This window comes from Emys orbicularis, chromosome 4 (assembly GCF_028017835.1).
Source record: "Emys orbicularis isolate rEmyOrb1 chromosome 4, rEmyOrb1.hap1, whole genome shotgun sequence".
NCBI lineage: Eukaryota > Metazoa > Chordata > Testudines > Emydidae > Emys > Emys orbicularis.
The window spans coordinates 129,762,094-129,775,427 of record NC_088686.1 but is presented as its reverse complement, the minus strand read 5'-3'; the positions used below and the strand labels follow the sequence as shown (position 1 = coordinate 129,775,427).

Genomic DNA, 13,334 nt, shown 5'->3' with positions numbered 1-13,334 from the left:
CCCATGGATCACCCAGTCCAGTACCCGTCTCTGCTCAGACAAAGGTGCAAGGATCCCCTTTACAGACGATTATGGAGCCATGTGCTCATGGGGCAGTCTCGTGCTGACCTGTTACTTAGAGCAGGGTTCTCAACCTTTTACTGTCTGAGGCCCACCCAACATGGTATAAAAACTCCACTGCCCACCTGTGCCACAATAACTGATTTTCTGCATATAAAAGCCAGGGCCAATGTCAGGGGGTAGCAAGCAGGGCAATTGCCTGGGGCCCCATACCAAAGCTACATTGCTCAGGCTTCGGCTTCAACCCCAGTTGGCGGAGCTGAGGGCCCCGGGCTTCAGCCCCATGCAGTGGCGCTTTGGCTTTCTGTCCTGGGCTCCAGTGAGTCTAATGCTGGCCCTGCTTGGTGGACCCCCTGAAACCTGCCCCAGATCCCTGGTTGAGAACCACTGAGTTAGAGGGTGAGTTAGAGGAGGGCGTGTAACCCTTTCCAAACGCTTGGTTAGCTTTTCCTCTTTGTCTCAAGAGCCAGGTGACTGTCCAGTCCCCTTCTTCAAATCCTGCTCCGTTCTCGACCTCGTGATCTCTTGTGCCAGTGCATCCCGCCAGGCTAATTGTGTGGAAAATATTGCGTCAATTTTCAGTTTGGCACCTTGCAGTTTCATTACAGTGGTAGCTTTTTCTATTCTTCTTCTTCATGCTATTCTATCTAAGTCTCCTCGGAATCTGTCCCCTCATGCGAAAAACATTTTCAGACACTGTCTGTATGAAAGAAGCTGCTGTATTCCAGTGAATGAATATCACGGTTCTGATGTGTCTGGATCTGGCGTTCCAGACAGATGCACACATGGAGACAGCCAGCATACCGATACTGGGACATACGCATTGCTCCCAGAGAGCCTGCTGGACAAGAGACGCCCACCTCCACCCTGGTCGCTAAGGAGCCGCTGGCTGTCATGTCCTCCTCCCAACCCCCTCGTAACAGTCTCCTGAGACAGTCACAGATCCCCGGCTCAGTCACCAGCCGGAAACGCTTGTCACACATTCTGCCGGAGTTCCAGTTAGGGGGCGAGGCTGATTAATTTGCTTACGATTGTGTGTCTGGGGGTTGATGGCTTTGGGAGCCTAATTGCACTGGGGAAAGCGAAGACACAGCGAGCCCCCCAGCTCCCTGGAGCTAATGCTCCGGGGCCAGGTCTCATTCTCGACAGCCTCTGGGGATTAGCCTTTGGAATGGGCTTCAGCTAGTTTAAGAGCCTCTTGAAGCTGGTCTGCCCAATCAAGGCTCTAGCCAGTTATAGCCCACAGCACTGTAGCTAGCTAGGAAGCTGGCTAGTTAAACAGGTGTTATGGATACGCAGCAAGAGAACAAGTCCAAAGCTGTTATAGAGCAAGGAAGGTACTGCAGACAGATGTAGCATAGATATGATGCTGTAGGTAGATGCTATAGTTAGACATGCCACTGTAGGTGCGACATATATCCGATACGATGTGTCATACAATAGGGTGATATGATCGATGCAACATATACATGATAAATGTGTAATACACATGATATTATATAATATGATTTGTCACATAATATGGTGATATGATAGATACAACATATACACGGCATAATGTGTCATATGATCCTCTGATATGAAAGATGCAACATATACCTGATAGGTGTGACATACATGACAGATGTGACATACACACAATATGGTGTGTCATATGGTGATGATCTATACATGCCGAGTGTGACACATACGTATTCCAGAATGCTAGATATGACATATGCCTGAAAGATGTGATGTATACATACTCCAGAATGATAAATGCAACATATAGATACTCCAGAATGATGCTGGAGATTATTTAGGGAGACATAGTGCATTGCTGGAGGAGGATTTTTTGCATCTTTCCTCCACACAATTCAAAGCTCTATAATTAATGCATAATAAATACATAAACAAATAATACCATGATGGGTGTGCGTGTGGGGGTGTGAATTTGAGTGTTAACATAGCCAGGATATGTGTCTCCTTGTTTTGGACCCAGTACAGTCTTCCGTCTGTCTCTTCCTAGATTGTTAGCCATCCTGCTCACTTGCTGAGCTGGGTGGGGGAGCATTCATTTCAATTACTTTGCAATCCTGGGTGTTTTTCTCTGGGGGTTTCCCAGGGGCACATCCCTCTGGATCAGTACTATCCCTTTCTTGGGCTTTGGTTTTTATTCACAATGGGAACTCAAAAGGAAACAATGCAAAGCCCAGTTCAAGCCTTGTCCCCTAGCTTAGCTGCTCCTCCTCAGGGCTGCTCAGCCCACACACTAGGACCTCCCTCTCTAGTTAGACATGCCCATCTCACTTATAGCTGCCTGGGTAAAGAGCCAGCCACCTCAGAGAGTTAGAAGAACCCACTTAGGGCCAGATTTACAAAGGTATTTAGACACCTAACAATGCAGAGAGACCCCTGAGCTGCTTGGGCACTTTTGTAAACTCCACTAGGTGTACACCTGCATCCTTTGTAAATCTGGCCCTTACCCCTGTCCCAGCCAAACTCTGATACAGCTCCACCCCCTGAAGCCTCCTTATCCATCATCCTCTCCCATCTTCATCTTCCAGCCAGTCTGGCAAGAGGTTTTCACAAAGGTTGACAGACTGACCCGTACAGGGTCCAGCCCTGGATGCGACTGCAGAGGTGAGAGGCCCCTGACGGATGCTCAGTGCTGACAGCTGCTTGGGGCATGGTATCGCTGTTAGGGCTGGAGGTGCAGCCAGCTCCTTCGAGAGAGCGAACGTTTGGGGCTGACTGTCTGTGTGTGACTTTAAATGTAATGTCAGGGCCACTTTGGCGTCACTAATCTCGCAGGTGGCTTCATGCCCATCACTTCAGCACAGAGGGGAGGCCAGCTGGGGAGTTTAGCAGAGTGGAAGGGCAGTAGGCTCTGTGTCTGACTTTCTGTGTCTCTGGGAGTGTGCAACCCAGGGGAGTCAAAATTGGGTCTCCCACTGCTCTGGAGAGTCCCTAATCACCAGGTCTGGGGTATCCTGAAGTGGGCCTTTCTCAGTCTCCCCAATAAAGTGTTCCACTGGGTATAACTAATTAACTCTACATTGGGCCACACAGCATGAGAATGACTCTGGAGCCCAGGGCTTAAGGCACCTACCTGGAAGATCCAAGTTAAATCCCCTGCTCCGAGCACCGCTACAGGCTCAGGCCCCGAGGGTACATCTGCGCTACACTGTCAAACCCGCAGCAGCAAGTCTCAGAGCCTGGCTCTACAGATGTGGGCTCATGCTAGGGTGCTAGGAATGGCTGCACAGGCATCGTGACTCGGGCTCTGCTACCCACCGTGTCGACCAGGCTCTGAGCCTCGCTGCCAAGGGTTTGAAAATGCAGCGTAAGATACACCTAAAGGCAAAACAGGCAGGGGATTCTGCTGGGGTGTGGTGCCGGCTGGCGTCCGGACTTAGACAGCTCTGCGTGTGCTCAGCTGCTGAAATTCAGGCACCCGAAGGACTTTTAACTGTGGAAACGTAGTCACCTCGGAACTTTAGGCACCTCTGGGGCCAGGCAGGAGCTGAGAAGGGGATTGTTAAAGCCACTGACATGTAAGTGTTCAACTTAGGGGCCTAAGGTGGCAGTTAGGTGCTTAAATCCCTCTGTGAATTTAGCCCATGGCCTGTCTGGGCCTCAGCTCCCCATCTGTACAATGGGGCAACAGCTGTGCCCTACCTCCCGTGGCGGTGAGGGTAAATACAGTAACAATTACGAGGTGGCGGGGTCAGATAAGGACCTTAGATCAATGATTTACAATCTTGTGCTGGTAAGAGTATGATAATTAATGGCGGGACACCCGCTCATGGGGCATTTGACACTCGGCCCATCTTTAATGGAAATGATGACTCATTAATCAACTTATCTGCTGTGATTTAATGGGCAGAGCAGGAAGGATGGGGAATCAGGGACCCTGCTTCCATTCCGGACTCTGTCACAGATTTGCTGGGTGGCTTTCAGCAAATCACATTGCCGCTCTGTGCCTCAGTTTCCCCTGTAAAGAGAGGGTGCTAATATTTACCTAGCTGAGGCTGAATGCTTGCTAAGCTCACTCCCCCCTCCCTCCAGACAGGGTATCCCTGTTCTCACCACTCTGTCTGTGTTCTGTGTGTCTATAGTCAGCACTGGCTGGACCCGATTCCCACTAAGCAAGAAATTGTTACATTAGATGAGGCAGGTTTTTCCTTATGGGAAATAGGATGAAATTCAATAAGGACAAATGCAAAGAACTCCACTTAGGAAGGAACAATCAATTGCACACATACAAAATGGGAAATGACTGCCTAGGAGTACTGCAGAAAGGGATCTGGGGGTCATAGTGGATCACAAGCTAAATATGAGTCAACAGTGTAATGCTGTTGCAAAAAAAGCAAACATCATTCTGGGATGTATTAGCAGGAGTGTTGTAAGCAAGATACGAGAAGTAATTCTTCCGCTCTACTCTGTGCTGATTAGGCCTCAATTCCAGTATTGTGTCCAGTTCTGGGTGCTACGTTTCAGGAAAGATGTGGACAAATTGGAGAAAGTCCAGAGAAGAGCAACAAAAATTATTAAAGATCTAGAAAACATGACCTATGAGGGAAGATTGAAAAAATTGGGTTTGTTTAGTCTGGAGAAGAGAAGACAGAGGGGACATGATACAGTTTTCAAGTATGGTACATAAAAGGTTGTTACAAGGAGGAGGGAGAAAAATTGTTCTTCTTAACCTCTGAGGATAGGACAAGAAGCAATGGGCTTAAATTGCAGCAAGGGCGGTTTAGGTTGGACATTAGGAAAAACTTCCTAACTGTCAGGGTGGTTAAGCACTGGAATAAATTGCCTAGGGACGTTGGGAATCGCCATCACTGGGGATTTTTAAGAGCAGGTTGGACAAACACCTGTCAGGGATGGTCTAGATAATACTTAGTCCTGCCATGAGTGCAGGGGACTGGACTAGATGACCTCTCGAGGTCCCTTCCAGTTCTATGATTCTATAAACCCGTCTGCTTCAGGGCATAAAGCAATTACTAGTCACACAGGTCAAGAAGAAGCTTCCTGCATGGGCAGGTTATTCCATAATTATCCACTGGGGTTCTGCCCCCTCCTCTGAAGTAGCTGGTACTGGGCACTGTGGGAAACTGAGGCTAGATGTCCCCTACTCTCTGATCCGCTCTGGTGACTCCTGGTCCAGGGCAGCTCTGTGGAGATCTCAGGGTAGCAGTCACCAGCCAGCACTCTGCACCTGGTGACCCATGGCTCCTGGAATGATCCTAGCGCCCTCCTCTGCAGCCCTGCTGGTCTCTGGAGCATGGTGGGTTCACCTCACACACTTAACTCGTTCGCCTGCTTCCAAGCAAGTCCAAACAAATTATTAAAATGATTTTTAATTATCCTCCCGACTCCTGCGCTGGAGATTTAATTAGTTTGTTTTGACTGTTGCGTGGGTCTTCCCCCCCCCCACCACCATTTTTTTGGAAGTGTATTTTTAGCCTCAGTTGCCACGGAAACGTAGACACCAGGGCCAAGCCAGTCACAGATGGAGACAACACACGCAATCCACCCCCTCACTTTGTTTCCCCGATTGAAACAGCGCTTTGAGTATTAACTCCTTCCCTGCCCACTGGGTGCAGCCACTGGCTTCTGACCAATGTCCGTCCACATCGGCTGGAGGGTTCATGCAGAAATCTCTGCTCCCTTGCGTAAGCATCATGAGCGAGGGTGTGTTAGAGCTGTGCTGATCCATAGGGGTGGGAGTCTGGTACGTCCTTTCCCCATCCCCGGGCAGGTCGCACCTCCTGCCTTTAGGTCTGGGGGACCCTGGTTCACACTTGTGCTGAACACCACTGGAAGCTCTGTGCTGAGCTATTCTAAGGTGCTGCAGAATTAGGCCTGGCCCAGAGACAGGTGATGGGAATGGTTAGAGACCTACAGAACCACAGAAATGTAGGGCAGACAGGACCTCAAGAGGCCAGCTAGTCTAGCCCCCTGGTGAAGCACAATTATACAGAGGGCTTGAAAAGAAAGGCCTGGTTGCCTTAGTGAGGAGGCAATGAAGAGAGGGCAGGATAAAGGTGTACAGAGAAAGCAGATGGGGAGCAATACATAGCACAGACCAGCAGAGGGATGAAGAACTTACAGGCCATAGACCAGGAAAGTAGGAATGTGTTGAGACCTGGGAGGCGAGGGAGAATGGACAAGGCTGTTCCGGGCTGCACAGAAGAAGACTCTTGCAGCAGCATTGAGTGAAGGGCCAGAGAAGATGCTGATGCTAGTCTAGGCTGTGCATGTGGGGGCAGAGGGATGATTTGATCTATCCTTTAGTGAAATCGTCCCACCCTGACTCTGGCAATAACTATGGCACTGTGTCTTGCAGGACCATCAAGGTGGAAGTGTACGACTGGGACCGGGACGGCAGGTAAGGGGGACTCGCTAGAGCTATACAAACCTCAAATCTGCCAGAGCAGCCTGGGAAGTGCAGTGACTCTATCCAGGGCAGGATCGGGCCATTGTGCTGCAGCCATTACTCATTCTCTTTGCAGAGAGATGCTTTGTCAGTGATCCCAGTGCAGCAGAGAGGGAAAGACAACAGGAAAAGAGAGGGGACTGAGAAAGAGACAGCAAGGAGGGAAGAAGGAGCTTGAGTGAACTCTGCAGTGGTGGTTCCCCCCAGGACCCTACCCCCACTTAGCAGTATGGGAAGGTTAAGGTGGTCATGGCCCCTTGACACCTGGGCATGACCCCCAGGCTGACAATCCATCACTAGAGCATTTCTCACAGAGCTTCTCTTTCCATGCACAGCCACGACTTCATTGGGGAGTTCACAACCAGCTACCGGGAGCTGGCCCGCGGGCAAAGCCAGTTCAACGTCTACGAGGTGAGTGCAGACGGGGCACCCCCAGAACCCATCAAGAGGACTAGCCAAGCTCTGGGGAGCCAGGCCGCCACTGTGCTGGGCCACGTCCCTTCCACCAGCCTTGCGTGCTCCCTTGTTGAGAGGCAGTGTAAATCAGGAGTGATTCCTGGGCTAGATCCTCAGCTGGCGTAACCTGGCAAATGTCCAGTAACTCCAGTGGAGCTACGCTGATTTACACCAGCTGAGGGTCTGGCCAGTGGTCACCACCAGTGTGACACCATTGTGAGATCAGGGCTGATGATTGCCTAGTCCCTTGTGCAGTTGTTTGCATCTGTGGAAAGGGAGTGACAATGGTGTCAAATGCCACCCAATCGGTTTGCTGTCACACACTGGCTGCCCACCTCGGATGGCCTGGATTCACTGCATGCTGACATCACATGGGAGATGAGTCTGATGGTCTCTCCTAGCTTGGAGAACATCTGACTACAGGGCAAGGACCGTCTTAGTGCTCTGTGTTTGTACAGCACCTAGCACAGTGGGGTCCTGGTCCGTGACTAGGGCGTCTTGGCACTCCAATAATAATAAATAACAATAACTGCAATAACAAAATCAGCACACGGCTGAGTCCCTGCTCAGGGATGGCCAGGACTGCCGGTGAGCAGTGACGGGCATCAGAAAGCTGTGTGGGGAACTTGAGACTGGAACAGTGGTGGATTGAGGTGCATCGGCAGAACTGGGTCTGTGGGGAGCCCAAGACTGAAACAGCAGAGGCGAGGGTGCAAGGGCATTGGCAGAGCAGGGGATGGGGGGGCTCAGGGCTGGAACAGAGGGAGGGCAGCTGCTCAGGACTCAGGGCATTGGCAGGAAATTGCTCAGAAATCAAGATGTTTCAAGCCTCCTCATGGAAAAATACTGTATAAAAGCCAATTATTAGACATTTCCCGACAGTAATAAATAATACAAGCAAATTGCTACTGTACAACCATAAAGGGATTTTACCATGGATACAAACCCATCTGTGAGTTACTCCGGGATACTCCCATGTTTCTGTTTGCTACTGGGCTCTGCTTGTCATAGCTCCTTGGCTGCAACACCTAATTAAACCTTCCAGGAGGCTGGGGCAGTCTCCGGATCCAGGAGTGCAATGAACTAGCAATGGGAAAGGAGACTAGACACCTCGGTGAGGGTGACCTTGTGGGCCAGATGCTCAGCTGGCATAAAGTGAAGTCAATGGGGCTATGCTGATTTACACCCTCCAAGGACTCTCGCCTAGAAATTCAACCTCGCACTAACTGAAGTCTGGACAATCCCGGTATGTCAGCACCTTGGCCACAGTTTACCCCAAGCGATGTCATCTGGCCAGAACAGAGTGCATGTAGCTGCCTCACCAGTGAACTCATTGGGGTTAGTACTGATGCATTCTGCCTGGTGGGGCCTGGCCGGTGTTTCTCCACATGGCTCACTGGGAGGCGAGGCTGGGTCTGGCTGTTTACTGGCACGCCACAGCAAGTAAAACCAGAGGCGTATTTCATGTCAGCTGAGCCAGGGCAACGCTGTGCACAGGTGTAAGTGGAGACACAGAGCAGGGCACAGAGTAACAGTGTGCAGTCTCCAGGCGGCTTTGGCTGCTGTGACTCAGCATCGCTCCGTTGACTGAGGGCCTCTGTTCTTAAAACTCCCTGTGCAGATGGCAGAGCCAGTGTGTCAGCGATAAGCAAATCCGAGCAACGACCCCATGGCTTTGAATCCCCTGCGTTCTTGCACTGGGTTTCCTCCCCTCTCACAAAGTGCTTTGTGCACTCCCCATGCCTTAACTGTGGCAGCTCCCTTTTAATAGCATCTGATGTGACGTTTCTAGGCCAGCTTTCAGCATGGCCGCCTGGGCTCTGACACATTATTAGTGTCCCAGCATGTCCCTTCGCAGGCTTTCAGGGCTCCCTCCAGTGGGAGGAGGGGAGGGAGTGAAGGGGAGGAGTGGGGGAGACTGCGTATAATTTGTTCAAATCATTAATGCCTTTTGTTCCAGATGAATTCCCAAGACCTTATCAAAATGGATCATCATGAAGGGCAGGGGGAAAAGTGATTTCAGATTAGCTCTTTTTGGAGACAGAGCAAAAATGTAAATTTGCTGGCTGGAAAGGCCATGTTCCTGGTTATCACTGAGAGCCTCGGGGAAGCCAGCAGAGCTGCTGGGCTGGGAGAAGACCAGGACTTGCTGGAGAGGGCCAGATGAGCAGTAGGGTCAGGAGATCTGGGCGCTTTCCCCATCCCAGGTGTTGGAAGGACCTGGGCCCTTATGGAGCAGCTGGGTTGTGGAAAGTAGCATGGGCAGCTTTGTCCTGCAGAATTTGGACATTTGAAGAGTGGACTTTCTGGCCAAGCTTTTTCAAAGCGGCCAGTGATTTTGGGCACCCAGCTTGAGATGTCTTAAAGGGACCTGATGTAAGAAAGGGCCCAACACCAGTCCTCTGAAAGTCAGGCCCCTTCAAGGTGTCTCCAAGTTGGGTGCTCAAAAATGGAGGTACCCCAAATCACTAGTCACTTGGCCTCCACGTCTAACAATGTGGACAGTGCTAGTCTAGCCCTGAAGAAGGCTGGCCCAGTAGTCAGGATGCTAGCTGGAGACTGGGTTCAAGTCCCTTTCTCCTCTATGGAATCCGTGTGAGATGCTGGGCAAGTCACTTCTCTCTGGGTCTTAGTTCCGCATCTGTAAAATTGGTTTGATAGCCCTGCCCTGCCTCACGGGGGGTTGGAAGGGTAAATATCATAAAGATTGTGAGGTGCTCAGATTCTGTGATAATGGGGCCATGCATGCACTTTGAGAGTGAAATCCCCCTCTGCAGAGAGCCCCCATGGGGCCCGTGCACCGTTTCCATCCTCCATAAGCCCTGCTGGGAGGACTGTAAGTGGTGCCTATGCCTCCAGCTGAACCTCGGCACAGGGTGACTGCTCCCATGGGGCTTGTCCCTCAACTGCTGTAGATCAGCAAAGCTCAGCTGAGTTCAGCGGGGGCTACCCCAATTCACGCCACATTGCGACTGGACTCTCAGTGCTGAAATCTCTTGATAAATCTTTTCCTAGCATTGGGTCCATGCTTTGGGACAGAGAAAGGAAACATTCCCTTTAGTAACAGAAACGTTATGTTCTCTGGCATCCCGAGGGCTGCTCAAGCTAGACGTAAAGAATTGCCTTTGCTGAGAGCTGAATTTGTTGCTTTAGGCTTTTCTGCCTCCATCCTTATCCCTGCTAAGAGATGGCTATATAAAGATCAGAAGCAAGATGGGTTGGTTTTACTTTGCTGATGATAAGTTTTTTGGGAGGGGAGGGGGAAATATCTCAGACTAAAAATAAAGATGAGCATCCAGATAATTTGGAGACTTGTTCTGATGTCCGAATATCTGACGCGATGGATAAAGACAGATAGAAAACACTGAGAACATGTTATCAATCAATCATATGCCCCTCACTTGGAACACTGTATTCAGTTGTGGTTATTCACTCTCCAATAAGATAGAGCAGGAAGAAGACACACTGATAGAAATGGACAACCTCCACCATCACTGTTGCTGAGGGACCTATGCCAATGGTGTCATTTGTGCTAGCATAAACAGGCTTCACTTTGTGTCGCAGGTTATTCAGTCTCTTCCATTTCCTTCGTCTTTCAGGTGGTGAATCCCAAAAAGAAAATGAAAAAAAAGAAATACATTAACTCGGGAACAGTAAGTGACGTTATTTTTCTTTGGGATTTAAGCTATCCAGGAAGGCAGGAGATGATTATCCCCGGATGGCGAGTTGCCCAATGGCAAGCTGCCATGCAGAACCAACCAATCAGAAGCATTCTTTCCCCGACAATATTTCCCCCCCATGTTATGCTTTGATATGAAGGGTCAGAATTTTCTGCCACATCACTAGAAATGTGGAACCACTCTGTCACCAATCAGCTTCTTGTGGACAGATTTCTCTTCTGATCTTATAAGCTAAGGAGGCCTGATCGCTGTCAGATCTTGGATGAGAGACATCCTTCAAAGAGTGAAACTTGTGATTCCTGTTGAATCACCAACCCACTGAAAGTAATGGGCCCTCCAGGCAGACATGAAACAAGAGCTGGTTCAAAATGAGGTGGCGGGGAGGATCCATGGTGACAACCAGAAATTCAAATTTCAGAAGATTTCAGCTGAAAACCAAAACATTTAAATTTGGAAATGCTGCCGCAGTGCCTTGTTGGAGCTGGAGTTTGGGCATCTCATACCTCCATCCTCTTCTATGGGCCAGGCTTCTTGGTTGGTATACATCTCCCATGATGCACCACGGTCTCCCCTCTTGGAGAAGGGAAGTGTTACTTGGGCGTCCCTGGTCCTGGGGCATCATGCGAGATGTAGTCCTGCTGGAAAATCCAGCGCATAGAGAAGAATGGAGCATGAAGTGACTGAACTACAACTCCCATGAAGAGCTACAGTATCATTTCAAAATCAGTGTATTTTAGTTCCTAGGGGGATTTTCCAAGGAATGCAGACATTTTCCATGGAATTCAGATATTTTCACCCCAAAAAAACTGTAGGCGAAAACCCAATTTTCCACTGAAAAATAGCTTTGACAGAAAATGTCCGACCAGCCCAACATGACTCACATTGCCAGAGAGCAGGGTGGGGAAGTTAACTCCTTCCTTGGGCTGACGGGCAATCGATAGTCTCCAGGGGCATCACACTAGCACCTTTCCTCAGCACTCAGCACTGCACCAGTGATCCCTGCTGTCTCGGGCTCTGTGTAACGTGCCACCCTGTCTCTTGGTTCCGAGGTGACGCTGCTCTCATTCACCGTGGAGTCAGAGTACACCTTCCTGGATTACATCAAAGGAGGGTAAGTGGGTTATGGTTTCCTTTCCTAAACAAACGGGATCCTGGCGCTGACCAGCCTGGCTCCAGATGAGGATAGGACCACTGTCTGTTTCAGGACAAGTGAATTGCCCAGTAATGCTGTGTTGGCTTGTGATGATGATGGTGTAGCTACCAAGAAATACCATTGCAATGTCCAGTGTAAATTCAGGACCCTTCCAGATAACAAGGACTCTGCCTGAACTTCCCAGAGGGGTGGCAAGCCCTGAGTGGGCAGTACGGTGCCTGGCAAAAACGGATCCAGCCTCTGCTGCTTTCTGATCCTCTTAGGCCCCAGCTACACTAGAAAACTGAGCCACTGTCATGCTGTTGGGAGTAGCTCCCGACCATGAGTGCCTGCCTCAGGGCACTGTCAGAAAACAGGGCAGGCATCCCAAACTTTTGGTATGTTCTATAATTAGATTTCACCAAGCCAATAACAAATGTATACTCCTGGAGTCTTACCATAGAGTCACAGTCGTCTTGCCACCCAGACAAACTGGACTTAGTGATAAACTTACAAGAAAAATCACACAATGTTCAAGTTACTTCCAGTCCCAAGAGACCAGTCACTAACCCCAGATCAATTGGTACCCTATATCGTACACCAAAGACAATGCTGTAACCAATCCTGTATTGAACTATCTAAAGGTTTATTAACTAGGAAAAAGAAATAAGAGAGTTATTTACAAGTTAAAGCAAGCAAACATACACAACCAAATGAGTTCACATCTAAATCCTAAAGGTGATAAAGTTGTAGTGATCTGTCAATTCAAACTATCTTTCAGGGCAGACCCAGAGGTAACCAGTGGGGATCTCTGTCTCAGTTTAGAGTCTCTGGCCCTGTCAGAGTTCAAACAGTGAAGAGAGAGATGGAAAATTTTCCTGTGGCTTTGTTTTATTTCCTTAATTCAGCCTCCAAGTCCACAGGATGAACTTCCTTGGTAGCATTTCCAAAGTGCAGGAGGGCAGCTAACCAATCGTTTTTATTGCGATGTTCCTTAAGAGCCCATCTAATTTTAACCTGGGTTCAAAAGTTCAGAGCAAACATTTTCAAAGTTATGAAGCAAAACTTACATATTTCCTTATCGCATGGACTACAGACAGTGCTCGTGAGATTAATGCATATAGCCACTTACAAGCATTTCAGAGTCTAAACACTAACTGCATTCGTCTAAACACTAACTGCATTCATAGAAGATTAATACCTATTTTGAGCAAAACTAACATACAGGTGATTAGTTTGCCAGTTCTAAGCTAATGCCTGCAGCCTGGGCAAGCGCTGGCATCTGGCCTGCCAGCATTACACACTGCTTATCAAGGGATCCATCTGATGTGCTATTAAAGTCTCAATCAAGCTTCCTCTAACAGTGCTGAAACTAGTCTGATCCCATCTGCACTAGCAGACCAGCTGTTGGAGGGGCCAATTGCTGATAATAAGCATTGTCGGCAACAGATTGTTTTCCTTATGTGGACTGGGCTCCAGTGACGTCTTTGCTACTGTCCTTAACAATCAGGGAGATGATGGAGGTTGCAGTGCCATCAGCCCAGTGGGATTGCCACACAATGGCCTAGAGAATTCTGGGAGG

General features: G+C 49.3%; 1 protein-coding gene across 2 annotated transcripts in view; it reads left to right on the top strand.

Moving 5' to 3' along the window:
* The window catches only part of LOC135877584 (copine-5), a 178,801-nt gene that overhangs the window by 103,075 nt on the left and 62,392 nt on the right, over positions 1-13,334 (top strand). For both annotated transcript variants that reach the window (XM_065403075.1, XM_065403076.1), the window contains 4 exons: positions 6,395-6,436; positions 6,820-6,895; positions 10,540-10,593; positions 11,670-11,731. In XM_065403075.1, coding sequence (XP_065259147.1) covers positions 6,395-6,436; positions 6,820-6,895; positions 10,540-10,593; positions 11,670-11,731 — 234 coding nt within the window. The remainder of the gene's footprint in view (positions 1-6,394; positions 6,437-6,819; positions 6,896-10,539; positions 10,594-11,669; positions 11,732-13,334) is intronic.